The 20612-nt window shown below is 40.3% G+C and overlaps 1 protein-coding gene and 1 pseudogene across 5 annotated transcripts in view; one reads left to right on the top strand and one right to left on the bottom strand.

The window, feature by feature from the left end:
• The window catches only part of MAN1A2 (mannosidase alpha class 1A member 2), a 181947-nt gene that overhangs the window by 27027 nt on the left and 134308 nt on the right, over nt 1–20612 (top strand). For all 5 annotated transcript variants that reach the window (XM_061409765.1, XM_061409756.1, XM_061409730.1 and 2 more), the window contains exon 2: nt 4018–4273. In XM_061409765.1, coding sequence (XP_061265749.1) covers nt 4018–4273 — 256 coding nt within the window. The remainder of the gene's footprint in view (nt 1–4017; nt 4274–20612) is intronic.
• On the bottom strand, nt 16646–17556 carry LOC133243212 (small ribosomal subunit protein eS4, X isoform-like; annotated as a pseudogene).

Here is a 20612-nt window from a genome sequence, read left to right as displayed (position 1 = left end):
TGCATACTGGGGCCAACCTTGTTTCTTCTCTGCCATACTTTTCCTATATCTAGTCTTTCTGCAGATGGATTTTTTTCTTGCTACCCAGACGACCTTGTTTGTTCCCAGTTGTCTGGCTCTGCTGTGATTCCTCCTTTTTTCTCTTGTTTTTTCTCATTAGCCCCTTTTCATAGTGAGCTATCCAATTTTATTTTTCTCTAAATGTTTAACATTTTATTTTTAATACTAGGCTGTGAATTGTTTTTTTTTTTTTCTCTTGATATATAATTCTGTGGTTTTCAACACATGTTCACATTTGTGTAAGCACAGAAATTAGGGTATGTAACAGTGCTACAATCCAGAAAAACTGTCTTGTATTATTCCTTTATAGTTAACCTCTCCCCTTTCCATAACTCCTGTCATCCACTGATATATATATAAATGTATATATTCATTATTCCTCTGTTTTTGTCTTTTTGAGAATGTCACGTAAAAGCAATTATATAGAATATAACTGTTGATACTGGCTTCTTTCATTCACATACTACCTTTGAAATTCATTCAAGTTGTGTGTTTGAATAGTTTTTTTTTTTTTTATTGCTGAGTAGTTGGCACCCCACTCCAGTACTCTTGCCTGGAGAATCCCATGGATGGAGGAGCCTGGTAGGCTGCAGGCCATGGGGTTGCTAAAAGTCGGACATGACTGAGCGACTTCACTTTCACCTTTCACTTTAATGCATTGGAGAAGGAAATTGCAACCCACTCCAATGTTCTTGCCTGGAGAATCCCAGGGACTGGGGAGCCTGGTGGGCTGCCGACTATGGGGTTGCACAGGGTCGGACACGACAGAAGTGACTTAGCAGCAGCAGCAGTATTCCGGTGGCAACCCACTCCAGTACTCTTGCCTGGAAAATCCCATGGATGGAGGAGCCTGGTAGGCTTCAGTCCATGGGGTTGCTAATAGTCGGACACGACTGAGTGACTTCACTTTCCCTTTTTACTTTCATGCAATGGAGAAGGAAATGGCAGGCCACTCCAGTGTTCTTGCCTGGAGAATCCCAGGGACGGGGGAGTCTGGTGGGCTGCCGTCTATGGGGTCACACAGAGTCGGACACAACTGAAGTGACTTAGCAGCAGCAGCAGAAGCAGTATTCCCATAGGGTGAATGTACCACAGTATAAACAGTGGTTTGTTTACCCATTTACTTTTTGAAAGACATGAAGGTTATTTCCAGTTTTTGCCTGTTACAAATAAAGCTGCTATAAACATTTGTGTATAGGATTCCATCCTCCCCCATTTTTGAAATTGTGGTAAAATATGCATAACATAGGGGCTTCACAGGTGGCATTAGTGGTAAAGAACCCCCTTGCTAATGCAGGAGACATAAGAGATGCAGGTTCAATCCTGGGTTGGGAAGATAACCTGGAGGAGGGCATGGCAACCCAGTCCAGTATTCTTGCCTAGAGAATCTCATGGACAGAGGAACCTGATGGGCTACAGTCCATAGGGTTGCAAAGAATCAGACACAACTGAAGTGACTTGGCGCACACACACATACGCATAACGTAAAGTTTACCATCTTAACTATTTTCACATGTACAGTGCAGTGGTATTAAATGTATTCATATTACTGTGTAACCATCACCACCATCCATCTCCAGAATTCTTTTCATCTTGCAGAACTGAAACTGCTTATCAATTAAACAATAACTTCCCATTTTTTCCTTTCCTCAAGCCTCTCCTAACCATCGTTCCGCTGTTTTTCTGATTTTAACCTACCCTAAGACTCTCACCTCAGTGGAATTAAACGATATTTTTCTTTTTGTGACTGGCTTGTGTATAGGTTTTTATATGAGCATAAGCCTTAATTTCTCTGGGTTAAATGCCCAGGGAATTGCAGGATTCTATGATGGTTACATGTTTAGTTTTTAAAGAAACTGCTAAAGTTTTCCAAAGTGGCTGTACCATTCATTTTACTTTCTCACTAGCGACGTTGTAAGTCTAGGGTTTGAATTAAATTTCTAGAGCGGTAACTCTGGTGACCCCTTAGAGTAGTCATCATTGGATGATTTGGAAAATAGTAACTAACACTCCTGTATTCACTGATGTGGATTGTGGTGGAGGTGGAGAAAAGATTCAGGGCTCGATAGAAACCCAGTAGGTATCTACTGTAGTAGTGGTTTCTAAACTTGTATGCATACCAGAATCATCAGGGGAACTCTTTATAATTCAAATTCATGGATCTCATACAGACATGCTAAGTTGGAATCTGTATTTTTAACAAGGGCTAAAGCAAATTTTAAGTGATCATGCCCACAGTAGTTTGTCCATTGTGTTATAAGGTCTATGGAATTTACAAAATGTAAAAATTTCGGGAGCATATGGGGCTTCCCTGGTGGCTCAGTGGTGAAGAATCCACCTGCCAGTTCAGGAGACGTGTGTTTGATCCCTGGGTTGGGAAGATCACCTGAGGAGGAAATGGCAACCCAGTCCAGCATTCCTGCCTGGAGAATCCCATGGACAGAGGAGCCTGGTGGGCTACAGTCCATGGGGTCACAAAGAGTTGGACATGACTTAGTGACTAAACAACAACAACGTAATGGATATTCAACAAATAAGAAATTTCCAGCCCTCTTATTATCTTTTTCCTTATCTCTCTTTGACCCTATGTTTATATCTCCTTGTCTCTTTTTCACATCAGTTTATGAAGTGATCTTATGTATTTAAAATTTTTTAAAAATTGAAGTAATGTTGATTTACAGTGTTCTGTTAATTTCCAGTGTACAGCAAAGTGATTCAGTTATACACATATGTATTTTTTCATATTCTTTTCCACTTTGGTTTATTATAGGGTGTTGAATATTGGGAGGCCTGGTGTGCTGCAGTCCATTGGGTTGCAAAGAGTCAGATACCACCTGGTGACTGAACAGCAGCAACAACTGAATATAATTCCCTGTACTATACAATAGGACCTTGTTGTTTATTATATGGTCCCCTCTGATACTTAATTCTATTTTTTCAGTTACAAATAATCTCGCCTTGGATAAACCTAATTGGCTGTGATACTACCACTGTGCAAAGCTTAATTCTGTGTTTTATTTTCTCTTCCCCCATCTAGTTTTTCACTGGTCTTTCTTTTTTTTTTTCCCCAATGTGTCTAATAGGTTATTGACTACTACTTTCTCTGTTTTCACTTGGCCCTTAAATTGTAACTTACTAGGTTCCCTCTTCCTACTATGGAAAGTGTTTGCTGCTCAGCATCTGGGGCTTATTTTCTTTCTCATACAAAGATATATTTATCCTGCTCTTGGGGCTTCCCTCATAGCTCAGTTGGTAAAGAATCCGCCTGCAATGCAGGAGACCCCTGTTTGATTCCTGGGTCAGGAATATTCGCTGGAGAAAGGATAGGCTACCCTCTCCAGTATTCTTGGGCTTTCCTTATGGCTCAGCTGGTAAAAAATCTGCCTGCAATGCAGGAAACCTGGGTTCGATCCCTGAGTTGGGAAGATCCCATGGAGAAGGGAAAGGCTACCCACTCTAGTATTCTGCCCTGGAGAATTCCATGGACTGTATAGTTCTGCTGTTGCTGCTGCTGCTGCTAAGTCGCTTCAGTCGTGTCTGACTCTCTGTGACCCCAAAGACAGCAGCCCACCAGGCTCCTCTGTCCCTGGGATTCTCCAGTCAAGAATACTGGAGTGGGTTGCCATTTTTTCTCCAATGCATGCATGCATGCATGCTAAGTCGCTTCAGTCGTGTCCGACTCTGTGCAACCCCATTGACAGCAGCCCACCAGGCTCCTCTGTCCACAGGATTCTCTAGGCAAAAATACTGGAGTGGGTTGCCATTTCCTTCTCCAACTGTATAGTTCATGGGGTCTCAAAGAGTCAGACACAACTGAGAGACTTTCACTTGTATAGGGAGATCCAAGTCTCTCTCATGGGTTGTTCTTTCTTTTCGATGGCAGGAGTAGAAAACAACTATCAAGGTTTGGTGAAGGAAGCTTTAAGTTTTGTATTTATTTTTCTCCTCTTCTTACAGGGAAGAAGAAGAACGTTTGAGAAATAAAATTCGAGCTGATCACGAGAAGGCTCTAGAAGAAGCAAAAGAAAAATTAAAAAAGTCAAGAGAGGAAATCCGAGCAGAAATACAGACAGAGAAAAATAAGGTAGTCCAAGAAATGAAGATAAGAGAGAAAAAGCCGCTGCCAGCAGTTCCTATACCAAACCTTATAGGAACACATGGTGGAGACCCGGAAGATAATGACCTAAGAGAGAAAAGGGAAAAAATTAAAGAGGTAATAAGCTGAGATTTGTGATATGGGGTGGTTAGGGATATAGGTATGCATTTGACTGGGTGTAAGTTTATCTGTCTGTCTGTATTTATGCCATCTGTGGTACAGACTTTGTCATACTTTGATCAAATTGTTTGTTTTGAGGTCAGAATTGTAGTTCAGTTTACAAGATGGCATCAAGTGCTAAAACTCTCTTAATATCAATCATAATTACAGGATACTTAAAATTTTTGATATGATGTTGATTGGATAGTTAAGCTGCTTATCTTGTGTTCAGAGAACTTTTGATACTCAATATTTTATAAATAATGTAGAATAGACCCATAAACAGTTTATCATTTAATAAGAAATTTCATAAATATCTGTTTTCAAGGACCTCTGCTTGTTACTAGTTTCTGAAGAGTTAGCAAGTTTCTGAAGAGCTAGCTTTATATGTACCATCTTTCAAGGAACCCGTCGTGATACCACTTAACCATACTGCAGATTAAGAACACATCTTTCCAAAGAGTCTCAATGAATTTAATGGGGAAGGATTGATTTCAGCATTATTGAAATTTGTTTGGTCTCAGGAGTCTTTCAGTTTTGTTATTCTAAGGGTTCTTTGGAGATAAAATACCAGAATGAGAAGGAATCTAGTGAATGTTTTAGTAGAACTTTGTTAATTAGAAATCCTGCTAATGCTGGGTAGAGTTTTAGTTTTACTGTTGTGAAGAAACAGATTTTGAAATAGCATAAACAGTATTTAAAATTGATTGTTTATCATAACATAAGACAATACATTTAGTTCAAATAGATATCTATTAGGATATATTCTAGTAGTGAATATGGAAGATTTGCAGGTATTTTAGCATCCTTTATGAATTAGTATAAGATATGTACTTTGATTTTACCTTACTCTGGGTTCTATGTTTTGTGCTCAGGCTGCTTGAGGCACTTTCTTTGGGCAGTGTTGAGGAAAAGGCAGTGGCACCCCACTCCAGTACTTTTGCCTGGAAAATCCCATGGACGGAGGAGTCTGATAGGCTGCAGTCCATGGGGTCGCTAGAGTCAGACATGACTGAGCGACTTCCCTTTCACTTTTCACTTGCATGCATTGGAAAGGGAAATGGCAACCCACTCCAGTGTTCTTGCCTGGAGAATCCCAGGGACAGGGGAGCCTGGCGGGCTGCCATCCATGGGGTTGCACAGAGTCGGACACGACTGAAGTGACTTAGCAGCAGCAGCAGCGGAGGAGACTTTGATAATATTTTTTAATGTCATTAGAATTTATTGAAATACTTTCTGATGTACGTAATAATTCACATAGATAACACTGTGTGTTTCAGTTCAGTTCAGTCCCTGAGTAGTGTCTGACTCTTTGCGACCCCATGGACTCCAGCATGTCAGGCTTCCCTGGGGACCTACTACCACCCACAGGTTCAGTGATACACTGGGAGTACTCATAGAACTTAGCAAACTGTTATATTCATGGTTTATTCATTGAAAGCATACAGATTAAAATCAATAGAAAAGGCATATAGGACAAAGTCCAGTAGACCAGGCAAAAGCTTCTCATTGTCCTCTCACAGTGGAATGGTATCAGTTCAGTTCAGTTCAGTCGCTTAGTCGAGTCCGACTCTCCGTGACCCCATGAATTGCAGCACGCCAGGCCTCCCTGTCCATCACCAACTCCCAGAGTTCACTCAGACTCACGTCCATTGAGTCAGTGATGCCATCCAGCCATCTCATCCTCTGTCATCCCCTTCTCCTGCCCGCAATCCCTCCCAGCATCAGAGTCTTTTCCAGTGAGTCAACTCTTTGCATGAGGTGGCCAAAGTACTGGAGTTTCCGCTTTAGCATCATTCCTTCCAAAGAAATCCCAGGGCTGATCTCCTTTAGAATGGACTAGTTGGATCTCCTTGCAGTCCAAGGGACTCTCAAGAGTCTTCTCCAACACCACAGTTCAAAAGCATCAATTCTTTGGTGCTCAGCTTTTTTCATAGTCCAACTCTCACATCCATACATGACCACAGGAAAAACCATAGCCTTGACTAGACAGACCTTTGTTGGCAAAGTAATGTCTCTGCTTTTGAATATGCTATCTAGGTTGGTCATAACTTTCCTTCCAAGGAGTAAGCGTCTTTTAATTTCATGGGTGCAGTCACTATCAGCAGTGATTTTGGAGCTCAAAAAAATAAAGTCTGACACTGTTTCCACTGTTTCTCCATCTGTTTCCCATGAAGTGATGGGATGGGATGCCATGATCTTCGTTTTCTGAATGTTGAGCTTTAAGCCAACTTTTTTTCTCTCCACTTTCATTTTCATCAAGAGGATTTTGAGTTCCTCTTCACTTTCTGCCATAAGGGTGGTGTCATCTGCATATCTGAGGTGATTGATATTTCTCCCAGCAAACTTGATCCCAGCTTGTGCTTCTTCCAGTCCAGCGTTTCTCATGATGTACTCTGCATAGAAGTTAAATAAGCAGGGTGACAATATACAGCCTTGACGTACTCCTTTTCCTATTTGGAACCAGTCTGTTGTTCCATGTCCATTCTAACTGTTGCTTCCTGACCTGCATATAGGTTTCTCAGGAGGCAGGTCAGGTTGTCTGGTATTCCCATCTCTTTCAGAATTTTCCACAGTTTCTTGTGATCCACACAGTCAAAGGCTTTGGCATAGTCAATAAAGCAGAAATAGATGTTTTTCTGGAACTCTCTTGCTTTTTCAGTGATCCAGTGGATGTTGGCAATTTGGTCTTTGGTTCCTCTGCCTTTTCTAAAACCAGCTTGAACATCTGGAAGTTCACGGTTCACGTATTGGTGAACCCTGGCTTGGAGAATTTTGAGCATTACTTTACTAGCGTGTGAGATGAGTGCAATTGTGCAGTAGTTTGAGCATTTTTGGCATTGCCTTTCTTTGGGATTGGAATGAAAACTGACCTTTTCCAGTCCTGTGGCCACTGCTGAGTTTTCCAAATTTGCTGGCAAATTGAGTGCAGCACTTTCACAGCATCATCTTTCAGGATTTGAAATAGCTCCACTGGAATTCCATCACCTCCACTAGCTTTGTTTGTAGTGATGATTTCTAAGGCCCACTTGACTTCACATTCCAGGACATCTGGCTCTAGGTGAGTTGATCACATCATTGTGATTATCTTGGTCTTGAAGATCCTTTTTGTACAGTTCTTCTGTGTATTCTTGCCACCTCTTCTTAATATCTTCTGCTTTTGTTAGGTCCATACCATTTCTGTCCTTTATTGAGCCCATCTTTGCGTGAAATATTCCCTTGGTATCTCTAATTTTCTTGAAGAGATCTCTGGTCTTTCCCATTCTGTTGTTTTCCTCTATTTCTTTGCATTGGTCTCTGAGGAAGGCTTTCTTATCTGTTCTTGCTATTCTTCAGAACTCTGCATTCAGATGCTTATATCTTTCCTTTTCTCCTTTGCTTTTCGCTTCTCTTCTTTTCACAGCTATTTGTAAGGCCTCCCCAGACAGCCATTTTGCTTTTTTGCATTTCTTTTCCATGGGGATGGTCTTGATCCCTGTCTCCTGTACAGTGTCACGAACCTCTGTCCATAGTTCACCAGTCACTCTATCTATCAGATCTAGTCCCTTAAATCTATTTGTCACTTCCACTGTATAATCATAAGGGATTTGATTTAGATCATACCTGAATGGTCTAGTGGTTTTCTCTGCTTTCTTCAACTTAAGTCTGAATTTGGCAATAACGAGTTCATGATCTGAGCCACAGTCAGCTCCTGGTCTTGTTTTTGCTGACTGTATAGAGCTTCTCCATCTTTGGCTTTGAAGAATATAATCAATCTGATTTTGGTGTTGACCATCTGGTGATGTCCACGTGTAGAGTCTTCTCTTGTGTTGTTGGAAGAGGGTGTTTGCTATGACCAGTGCATTTTCTTGGGAAAACTCTATTGGTCTTTGCCCTGCTTCATTTCGTATTCCAAGGCCAAATTTGCCTGTTACTCCCGGTGTTGCTTGACTTCCTACTTTTGCATTCCAGTCCCCTATAATGAAAAGGACATCTTTTTTGGGTGTTAGTTCTAAAAGGTCTTGTAGGTCTTCATAGAACCATTCAGCTTCTTCAGCGTTACTGGCTGGGGCATAGACTTGGATTACTGTGATATTGAATGGTTTGCCTTGGAAACGAACAGAGATCATTCTGTCATTTTTGAGATTGCATCCAAGTAGTGCATTTCGGACTGTTTTGTTGACCATGTTGGCTACTCCATTTCTTCTAAGGGATTCCTGCCCGCGGTAGTAGATATAATGGTCATCTGAGTTAAATTCACGCATTCCAGTCCATTTCCTAGAATGTTGACATTCACTCTTGCCATCTCCTGTTTGACCACTTGTAATTTGCCTTGATTCATGGACCTGACATTCCAGTTTCCTAAGCAATATTGCTCTTTACAGCATCAGACCTTGCTTCTATCACCAGTCACATCCACAACTGGTTATTGTTTTTGCTTTGGCTCCATCCCTTCATTCTTTCTGGAGTTATTTATCCACTGATCTCCAGTAGCATATTGGGCACCTACTGACCTGAGGAGTTCCTCTTTCAGTATCCTGTCATTTTGCCTTTCATACTGTTCATGGGGTTCTCAAGGCAAGAATACTGAAGTGGTTTGCCATTCCTTTCTCCAGTGGACCACATTCTGTCAGACCTCTCCACCAGACCCACCCTTCTTGGTTGGCCCCACGGGTATGGCTTAGTTTCATTGAATTAGACAAGGCTGTGGTCCTAGTGTGGTTAAATTGACTAGTTGTCTGTGATTATGGTTTCAGTGTGTATACCCTCTGATGCCCTCTTGCAACACCTACCATCTTACTTGGGTTTCTCTTACTTTGGATGAGGGGTATCTCCTCACCGCTGCCCCTCCTGACCTTGAACATGGAGTGATATGGATGGTGCTTAATTCTCCCAGAAATGATATGTGGCAGTATGTGTGATGTATTACCAACCAGAGAAGTAAACCTGAGCCTTGGTGTCCAGGTTTTTGGTTTTTTTTTAATAATTATTTTTTATTCAGTTCAGTCACTTAGTTGTGTCCGACTCTTTTTGACCCCATGGATTGCAGCATTCCAGGCTTCCCTGTCCATCACCAACTCCTGAAGCTTGGTCAAGCTCATGTCCATCGAGTTAATGATTCCATCCAGCCATCTCATCCTATGTTGTCCCCTTTTCTTTCTGCCTTCAATCTTTCCCAGCATCAGGGTCTTTTCCAGTGAGTCAGTTCTTCGCATCAGGTGGCCAAAGTATTGGAGTTGCAGCTTCAGCATCAGTCCCTCAAATAAATACTCAGGACTGATTTCCTTGAAGACTGATTATTTGATGTCCTTGCAGTCCAAGGGACTCTCTGAAGAGTCTTCTCCAGCACCAGAGTTCAAGAGCATCAATTCTTTGGTGCTCAGCTTTCTTTATAGTCAAATTCTCACATCCATACATGACTACTGGAAAAAACATAGCTTTGACTAGATGGACCTTTGTTGGCAAAGTAATGTCTCTGCTCATTAATATGCAGTCTAAGTTGGTGATAGCTTTTCTTCAGGGAGCAAGCATCTTTTAATTTCATGGCTGCAATCACCATCTACAGTGATTCTGGACCCCTAAAAAGCCAAGTCTGTCACTGTTTCCATTGTTTCCCCATCTATTAGCCATGATGTGATGGGACCGTATGCCATGATCTTTGTTTTTTGAATGAGTTTTAATCCAGTTTTTTCACTCTCCTCTTTCACTTTCATCAAGAGGCTCTTTAGTTCTTCTTCACTTTCTGCCATAAGAGTGGTGTTATCTCCATATCTGAGGTTGTTGATATTTCTCCTGGCATTCTTTAACCCAGCTTGTGCTTCATCCAGCCCAGCATTTTGTGTGATGTACTCTGCATATAAGTTAAATAAGGAGTGTGACAGTATACAACCTTGACATACTCCTTCCCCAGTTTGGAAGCACTCTTGTTCCATGTCCAGTTCTAACTATTGCTTCTTGAGCTGTGTACAGATTTCTCAAGAAGCAGATCAGGTGATCTGGTATTCCCATCTCTTTCAGAATTTTCCACAGTTTGTTGTGATCCACACAATCAAAGGCTTTGGTGTAGTCAATAAAGCAGAAGTACATGTTTTTCTAGAACTCTCTTGCTTTTTCTATGATCAGTGGAAATTGGCAATTTGATCTCTGGTTCCTCTGCACATTCAAAATCCAGCTTGAACATCTGGAAGTTCACAGTTCATATACCGTTGAAGCCTGGCTTGGAGAATTTGGAGCATTACTTTGCTAGCGTGTGGGATGAGTGCAATTGTGCGGTAGTTTGAACATTCTTTGGCATTGGTCTTCTTCGGGATTGGAATGAAAACACCTTTTCCAGTCCTGTGGCTACTGCTGAGTTTTCCAAATTTGCTGTCATATTGAGTGCAGCACTTTCACAGCATCATCTTTTAGGATTTGAAATAGCTCAACTGGAATTCCATCACCTCCACTAGCTTTGTTTGTAGTGGTGCTTCCTAACGCCCACTTAACTTTGCACTCCAGGATGTATGGCTCAAGGTGAGTGATCACACCATCGTGGTTATCTGGGTCATGAAGATCTTTCTTGTATAGTTCTTCTGTGTATTCTTGCCACCTCTTCTCAGTATCTTCTGCTTCTGTTAGGTCCATACCATTTCTGTCCTTTATCGAGCCTATCTTTGCATGAAATGTTCTCTTGGTATCTCTAATTTTCTTGAAGAGATCTCTAGTCTTTCCCATTCTGTTGTTTTCCTCTATTTCTTTGCATTGGTCTCTGAGGAAGGCTTTCATATCTCTCCTTGCTAATCTTTGGAACTCTGCATTCAGATGGGTATATCTGTCCTTTTCTCCTTTGCCTTTAGCTTCTCTTCTTTTCTCACATCTTTGTAAGGCCTCCTCAGAAAATCATTTTGCCTTTTTGCCTTTCTTTTTCTTGGGGATAGTCTCGATCACTGCTTCCTGTAGAAGGTCACTAACCTCTGTCCATAGTTTCAGGCACTCTGTCAATTCTAATCCCTTGAATCTATTTGTCACTTCTACTGTATAATCATAAGGGGTTTTGTTTAGGTCATACCTGAATGATCTAGTGGTTTTCCCTACTTTTTTCAGTTTAAGTCTTGAATTTTGCAGTAAGAGATCATGATCTGAGCTACAGTCACCTCCAGTCTTGTTTTTGCTGACTGTATAGAGCTTCTCCATCTTCAGCTGCAAAGAATATATTTAATGTGATTTTGGTATTGGCCATCTCATTATGTCCATGTGTAGAGTAGTTTCTTGTGTTGTTGGAGGAGGATGTTTGCTATGATCAGTGCATTCTTTTGGCAACACTGTTTGCCTTTGCCCTGCCTCATTTTGTACTCCAAGGCCAAATTTTCCTGTTACTCCAGGTATCTCTTGACTTCCTACTTTTGCATTCCAGTCCCCTATGATGAAAAGGACATCTTTTCTGGGTGTTAGTTCTAAAAGGTCTTGTATGTCATCATAGAGCTGTTCTGCTTTACCTTCTTTGGCATTAGTGGTTGTGTCATAGGCTTGGATTACTGTGATGTTGAATGATTTGCCTTGGAAACAAACAGAGATCATTCTATCATTTTTGAGATTATACCCAGTACTGCATTTCAGACTGTTGACTATGAGGGCTACTCCATTGCTTTTAAGGGATTCTCGCCCACAGTAGTAGATATAATGATCGTCTGAATTTAATTTGCCCATTCCAGTCCATTTTAGTTCACTAATTGCTAAAATGTCGATGCTCACTCTTGCCAGCTCCTGTTGGACCACTTCCAATTTATCTTGATTCATGGACCTACATTCCAGGTTTCGATGGAATATTGTTCTTTACAGCATCAGACTTTACTTCCATCACCAGTCATATCCACTAGTGGGCATTGTTTTTGCTTTTACTCTGTCTCTCCATTCTTCCTGGAGTTATTTCTCATTCTTTTCCAGTTGCATATTGAGCACCTATCAGCCTGGGGAGTTCATCTTTTAGCATCATTTCTTTTTGCCTTTTCATACTGTTCATGGGGTTCTCAAGGCAAGAATACTGAAATGGTTTTCCATTCCCTTCTCCAGTGGACCATGTTTTGTCAGAACTCTTCACTATGACTTGTCTGTGTTGGGTGGCCATGGCTTATAGTTTCATTGAGTTAGACAAGGCTGTGATCCATGTGATCAGTTTGGTTAGTTTTCTGTGATTGTGGTTTTCATTCTCTCTGCCCTCTGACGGATAAGGACAAGAGACTTATAGAAGCTTCTTGATGGGAGAGACTGACTGGGGGGAAACTGCGTCTGATTGGTGCGGCCTTGCTCAGTAAATGTTTAATCCAATTTCCTGTTGATGGCTGGGGCTCTGTTCCCTCCCTGTTGCTTGGCCTGAGACGAAACTGTGGTAGAGTTAATGTACCTGGTAATGGCAGCCTCCTTCAAAAGGACTTGTGCACGTATTGTTGTATTCAGTGTCTCTGACCCCATAGCTGACCCCATAGCAGGCCACTGTTGATCCACGTGTCTGCTGGAGACTGCTGGACACTCATGGGCAAGTTTGCTCCTTGTGGAGACTCTTCCTTTCTTCTGGCTCCTGGTCTGCTAAAGGTTTTGTTTGTGTTCTCCAAGAGTCTGTTTCCCCAGCCCTGCAGAAGTCTATAATCAAATCCCACTGGCCTCCAAAGTCAGATTTCCTGGGGGTTCTCAGTCCCTTTGCCAGATCCTCAGGTTGGGAAATCTGTTGCTTTGTGCTGTGCTTAGTTGCTCAGTTGTGTCCAACTCTTTGTGATCCCATGGACTGTAGCCCACCAGGCTCCTTTGTCCATGCGATTCTCTCAGTAAGAATACTGGAGTGGGTTGTCATGCCCTCCTCCAGGGGATCTTCCCAACCCAGGGATCAAACCCAGGTCTCCCTAATTGCAGGCAGATTCTTTGCCATCTGAGCCACCAGGGAAGCCCATGTAGGCTTGGCCCATGTAGTCTTAATTAAGCCCATGTAGTCTTAATTCTCCAGTCCCTCCAGAGATCAGGCTGATTCCATGTGTTTCAAGGTCCCCACCATAAATCACATTATTAGCATAAACTGTCTGACATGACTCAAGGCTTTAGGTAAACAAAAATGCTCTTCACAGGCAGAATAATAAAAGTTTAGAGGTTATTTTCCAGGAGCCTGGCTTAGGCCAAATCTTTGCTGAGGATGTGTAGGGTTTGGACAACCCAGACCTGCTGAGTGAATCCTTTAGATAACATCGCGTTATCTAGTGTTCTTGTAGATTAACATAAAACTTAAGAATCCCTGTGCAGGGTCCTGTTAAAAATTATGGTTGACGCCTTAGCAAGGAGAGAAAGTTGAGACCTAACCTGCAGGGGAAGATGCTAATAAGAGGCAAGGTGATGTGCATTACCTGCAGAATATCTGAAAAAGTTTCAAGAATTAAAGCACTATTTACTTCTGAAGGCAGGGGTATAAAATAGAGCTGGAAAAGGATTATTTGAAAGTTTTAAAAGGAGCTTTTAACCCCTAAATCTCCAATTCTGTCCTCCCTTTCCCAAAAGAAAACTAAAAGTTTACTTTTGGATGGATAAATTAGAGAAGATCTAGATTTGGGAAATACCAGGTATGGTATGGCTGAGGGGAAGGGGCAGAAGTTATTCTAAAAAAATGAAGAGTGTTGGAGGTAGAGAGCATTAAGTGAAAAATGGATTCTGAATATTGAGACAGCTTTATTCTGCTAGACTTTTAAAATTCTGCTAATCAAATTTATTTTCAGTAAGCAGGAAAATGAAGGATTTTTCTCTGGGGAGACCTGACTATGACTGGCACAAGAGGAAAGAGTTACTCTGTTCTTCAGTAAAATGCCCCATGGGTTTCACCTGATCTCCCTAAGATGAAACTCAGTCAACAAGTCTAGCCTGTTCATTGACAGCCTTTGATTATTTTATAAGTGCTTTACTCATATGTGAAGAGCAAACCAAAGAACACCTGACATGTATAGAAAGTTTGTTACATGAGAGAAATGGAAGAAAAGAATTTAGAGCATACAAAAACCATGCAGGGACCAGAATACATGTATCTAAAAAGAATTAACATCTTTAGAGTGCCAAAAAACTAAATTTATAAAATGCGAATTAGTTATAAAAAGGAACATTTACAGAATAAGAAAGAGTTCTTGGAAAATAAAAATGTGATAGTTTTAAAATTCAAGAGAAGAATTGGAAGATAAAATTGAGCATCTTTCTCAGAAGGACAAAATTCAGTTCAGTTCAGTTGCTCAGTCGTGTCACAAAAGGTTGAGAAAATAAGAAAAATGATAAGATCAGTCTGTAATAACTAATAAATGATTGATTAGTGGTTTTGAAAAGAGAACATGGAAAATAGAGGGGAAGAATTCAGAGACACAGTTCAAAGGTTCCTACTGAAATTTTAGAACGAAGTTTTAGAAAATTTTAGAAAAAGTGGCATAAGAGATCCTAAAAGTTTATAGAGAAAAAAATAGTTCCACCCAAAAGATTGGGATTGTGTATAATGGCACATTAGATTCTTCAACAATAATATTAGAAACTGAAAGAGTGTGGAGCTAAGGCTTAGAAAGAATTATGTATTCAGCCAAATTATGACTCAAATCTGAGGGAAAAATATTTTTAGACATTTTGTCAGATTGCTACTAGAAAATATGCTTCAGCATAAAAATAGGGATATAAAGTGATTTTGGAAACAGGTGATCTGTCACTAGAGAGAGAAAGCAAGGGCACTGTCAGGATTGTGAAAATGGGAATCAGGAGGATGCTGGCTGTACTTCAGGTAGAGGGAACGGAACTCCCCTTTAGAGTAGGAGGAAGGAGCCTCAGAAAGGATTTATCAGAGAATAAACTGAAACTGACAGTTTTCTGGTGTGTTTGATAATTTTGAGAGAGGTTTTGAAACTCGTTTAATTTGGAAGTAAATTAATAATTTTTACTAAAACTACATCAATAATAAACCCCACCAAACTTCAGACCAGTAGTTAACAGCAGGGAAAACAAAAATTGAACAAATTAATATATCAATAGTAATATAAGAAAAAAACTGTTAACTATATTGAAAGAGTGAGACAGGGAATATAAATGGAAAAGTATATATAGGGGTGGGTTGATAGTTTATAAGAAAGCTAAATTAACTACAGGGGCATATAGTAAACAGCTAAATTTTTTTTTAAATCAAGAACTCACCCTGTAAACTATACAGTGGTAAATAGAAAAACGGGTGAATGTTTAAGTAATTGGCTCAGGAAAAGGGGAAGTTAGGAAAGTGGGGAAGATAGGACAGGCTATTAGAATTTTTAAAAATTCAACATCATTGAGACATACTTTATGTACCGTAAAATGTGTCTATTTTAAGAGTTCAGCTTGATGAGTTTGGATAGTTGTACACACCGGTGTAACAATTGCAGTCAAGCTGTGAATACATCCATCATCTCAAAATAGTTTGTGTCCCTCTTCAATCAGTTCACCCGATTCCTTGGCCCCAGGCAACTACTGATCTGCTTTTAGTCATTTAAGATTAGATTTGTCTTTTTTAGAGTTTCAATCAAACGGTCATCCTCTATCGTTCCCTTCTCCTGCCCCCAATCCCTCCCAGCATCAGTCTTTTCCAATGAATCAACTCTTCACATGAGGCGGCCAAAGTACTGGAGTTTCAGCTTTAGCATCATTCCTTCCAAAGAAATCCCAGGGCTGATCTCCTTCAGAATGGACCGGTTGGATCTCCTTGCAGTCCAAGGGACTCTCTGAAGAGTCTTTTCCAACACCACAGTTCAAAAGCATCAATTTTTCGGTGCTCAGCTTTCTTTATAGTCCAACTTTCACATCCATACATGACTACTGGAAAAACCATAGCTTTGACTAGATGGACTTTTGTTGGCAAATGTCTCTGCTTTTTAATATGCTGTCTAGGTTGGTCATAGCTTTTCTTCCAAGGAGCAACTGTCTTTTAATTTCATGGCTGCAGTCACCATCTACTGTGATTTTGGAACCCTAAAAAATAAAGCTTCTCACTGTTTCCATTATTTCCCTGTCTATTTGCCATGAAGTGATGGAACCAGATGCCATGATCTTAGTTTTCTGAATGTTGAGTTTTAAGCCAGCTTCTTCACTCTGTTCTTCCACTTTCATCAAGAGGCTCTTTAGTTCTTCTTCACTTTCTGCCATAAGGGTGTTGTCATCTGCATATCTGAGGTTATTGATATTTCTCCTGGCAATCTTCATTCCACCTTGTGCTTCTTCCAGCCTGGCATTTTGTATGATGTACTCTGCGTATAAGTTAAATAAGCAGAGTGACAGTATATAGCTTTGACATGCTCCTTTTCCTATTTGGAACCAGTCTGTTGTTCCATGCCCAGTTCTAACTGTTGCTTCTTTTTTTTTTTTCTTCACTTGATATTATCTTTAATTACAAAGACTTTTCCAATCACATCACATAGAGATCATTTTATCCACTGCTCTGTTTGGCTGCCAATCTCTTATCTCTCTCCTCAGCAATGGTAAGGTGAATACCCTTTCCACGGGGAAGAGAGATCCACGGTTTGTTGCCTTTGCCAATAACGAAAATGTTTTGAGAGCCGTTTGGCAAAGCTGTTGCCGTTCGCATCTTTCACATGAACTACATCAAAAGAACCTGGATGCCTCTCCCGGTTTGTAATCACACCAATTCTTCCCAGGTTAGCACCTCCAGTCACCATGCACAGGTTACCAGTGTCAAATTTGATGAAATCAGTAATCTTGCCAGTCTCCAAGTCAGTCTGAATGGTATCATTCACCTTGATGAGGGGATCAGGGTAATGGATGGTACGAGCGTCATGGGTTACCAGATGAGGGATTCCTTTGGTTCCCACAAATATCTTTCTTACTTTGCACAATTTATACTTGGCCTCCTCAGGTGTAATACGATGAACAGCAAAGCGACCCTTGGTGTCATAGATCAAACGAAAATTCTCTCCAGTCTTATCAATGCTGATGACATCCATAAAACCAGCAGGGTAGGTTATATCTGTGCGGACTTTGCCATCGATCTTAATGAAACGCTGCATGCAAATCTTCTTTACTTCATCTCCAGTTAGGGCATACTTAAGTCTATTCCTTAGGAAAATGATTAGGGGGAGACACTCCCTTAGCTTGTAGGGGCCGGTAGATGGACGAGGGGCAAACACACCGGTCAGTTTATCCAGCATCCAATGTTTTGGAGCTGCTACGCGTTTCAGGTGCTTCTTGGGACCCCGAGCCATGGCTGCGCTAGGCACGAAAAGAGCCTAACTGTTGCTTCTTGAGCTGCATACGGATTTATCAGGAGGCAGGTCAGGTGGTCTGGTATTCCCATCTCTTGAAGAATTTTCCACAGTTTGTTGTGATCCATCCAGTCAGCTTTGGTATAGTCAGTAAAGCAGAAATAGATGTTTTTCTGGAACTCTTGGGCTTTTTTGATGATCCAACAAATTTTGGCAATTTGATCTCTATCTTTTTAAAATCCAGCTTGAACATCTGGAAGTTCACATACTGTTCACATACTGTTGAAGCCTGACTTGGAGAATTTTGAGCATTACTTTGCTAGCGTGTGAGATGAGTGCAATTGTGTGGTAGTTTGAACATTCTTTGGCATTGCCTTTCTTTGGGATTGGGATGACCTTTTCCAGTCCTATGGCCACTGCTGAGTTTTCCAAATTTGCTGGCATATTGAGTGCAGCACTTTCACAACATCATCTTTTAGAAATAGCTCAACTGGAATTCTATCACCTTCACAAACTTTATTCGTGGTGATGCTTCCTATGGCTCACTTGACTTCACATTCCAGGATGTCTGGCTCTAGGTGAGTGATCACACCACTGTGATTATCTGGGTCATGAATATAGTTTTTGGATAGTTCTTCTGTGTATTCTTGCCACCTCTTCTTAATGTCTTCTGCTTCTGTTAAGTCCACACCATTTCTGTTCTTAATGGTGCCCATCTTTGCATGAAAAGTTCCCTTGGTATCTCTGATTTTCTTTCCCATTCTATTGTTTTCCTCTATTTCTTTGCATTGATCGCTGAGGAAGGCTTTCTTATCTCTCCTTGTAATTCTTTGGAACTCTGCATTCAGATGGGTTTATCTTTCCTTTTCTCCTTTGCCTTTTGCTTCTCTTCTTTTCTCAGCTATTTGTAAGGCCTCATAAGACAACCATTTTGCCTTTTTGCATTTCTTTTTCTTGGGGATGGTCTTGATCACTGCTTCCTGTACAATGTCACGAACCTCTGTATTCTTCAGGCACTCTGTCTATCAGATCTAATCCTCTGAATCTATTTGTCTCTTTTACTATATAATCATAAGAGATTTGATTTAGGTCATACCTGAATGGTCTAGTGGTTTTCCCTATTTTTTCAGTTTAAGTCTGAATTTTGCAATATAAAGTTCATGACCTGAGCCACAGTCAACTCCCCTGTTTTGTTTTTGCTGACTGTATAGAGCTTCTGCAACTTTGCCTGCAAAGAATATAATCAATCTGATTTTGGTATTGACCATCTGGTGATGTCCATGTGTAGAGTCTTCTCTTGTGTTGTAGGAAGAGGATGTTTGCTGTGACCAGTGCGTTCAGCTTATCTCTTATTTAGCACCAGAGGATTCATACCAGAGTGAAACCTTATAAATGCAGTGAATGTGGTAGAACCTTCAGCAAGAATGCAAACCTCAGAAAACACCAGCGAACTCATATAAAAGCCTTGCAAATGTACTGAGTATGAGAAAGCCTTCAGTGACTGTTCAACAAGTGACCCTTGTTGGTTTTCTTTAATTTCTCTTAGCAGCAGTGTTTTGTAGGTCTTAGTGTATAGTTCTTGCACATATTCTATTTCATGTTTTTTTATGTTTTATAGATGTAATTGTTTTTGAATATCCATTTCTGATCACAACTAGCATGTAGAAATGTATTTGATTTTTAGTTTGCTGAACTTGAATTTTTTTTTTTTTTACTGCAGTCATCTGTTAGTTTATTGGCTTTTTAAGATTGCTTAGGGTTTTCCTTGTACATAGTCACATGCTTTGTGAATAGAGGTACTTTTTCCTTTTTGATTTTTATGCCCTTTGTTCTTTTTCTTTTTGCACTGGCTAGCACTTTCAGTAGATTATTGAAAAGAAGTGGTGAGCATGCATGTATTTAATTTGTTCTCAACCTTAGAAGTAGGGTCTTCTGCCATTACGTATGATGGCTGCTGTAGGGTTTTTTTTGAAGATGCCCTTTAGTAAGTTGAGGATGTTGCCTGTAATTATAGTTTTCTGAGAGTTTGGTTTTTTTTTTTTTAAGCATGACTGGGTGTTGAATTTTACAGATGCTTTGTCTACATCTAAAAAGATGATTGTATGTTTTTTTCCCTTTTATTTGTTAACATGGTGAAATATGTTGATGGGTTTTTGAATGTTAAATTCACTTATATTCCTGACTTAAATTGCACATGGTCATTGTGTAGTATCCTTTTTATGTATTGTTAATTTTTGTTAAGGAATTTTGCATCTTTGTCTTTAAGATATATTGATTTTTAATTTCCTTGTAATATTTTTGCCTAGTTTTCAAATGTCTGAGTAGGCTGCAAAAAAAGTTGAGAAATGTTTTAATGAATATTATGTTTGATACACCATAAGCTACTATTACATAATTAAACTGATATTTAATTAAATACTCTGCTGTTGTATAGGTTAGTACTCACTGGGTTGAAAGAAACCCAGTTCAAACTAATTGATATAAAAATATTTATTAGCCTAGCGCTCTAAACCAGGGCTTCAAATTTGGCTCAGTCCAACCCTGTAGATGTTATTGTCAACAGATATGTATATCTCTATTTTCTTTTGTTACTTCATTTCTCCATGTTGGGAGAGTTAGCCCCCCTCAGCTCCAGGATTATATATTGCATAGGTCTTGAGATTGCAAAACAAGAGAGTCCTTTGTCTCATGGTATCTGTAACAATATGTGTGAAAGGACTTGATTGCCTTTACTGGATCACATGTACCCAGTCACTTAGTGTAGGTCAGGGATTGATTGGCAGGCTGCAACCTGCTGGCCAAACTCTGCCTGCTTCCTGGTTTTTAAAAACACAGTTTAATTGGAGCCCAGTCATGCTCATTTGTTTACATATTGTCCAGGGCTGCTTCTTGCTGCAGTAGCTGAGTTTAGTGGTTAGCATATATACCGTATAGACGTCAAGGTCTAAAATACTTTATAGGAACAGTTTGCTGATCTTTGGTCTAAAGATTAGGGATACTCTAGCCAGGCTGTGTTCATTGATTGTGGAATCAGAGCCCATTTTTGACAGCTCTGTCATGGTTACAGTGAGGGAAGGGGAGCTGTTTCTGAAAGGATT

The sequence above is a fragment of the Bos javanicus genome, chromosome 3 (assembly GCF_032452875.1).
Source record: "Bos javanicus breed banteng chromosome 3, ARS-OSU_banteng_1.0, whole genome shotgun sequence".
Classification (NCBI taxonomy): Eukaryota; Metazoa; Chordata; class Mammalia; order Artiodactyla; family Bovidae; genus Bos; species Bos javanicus.
This window is presented reverse-complemented; position numbering and strand designations above follow the sequence as displayed.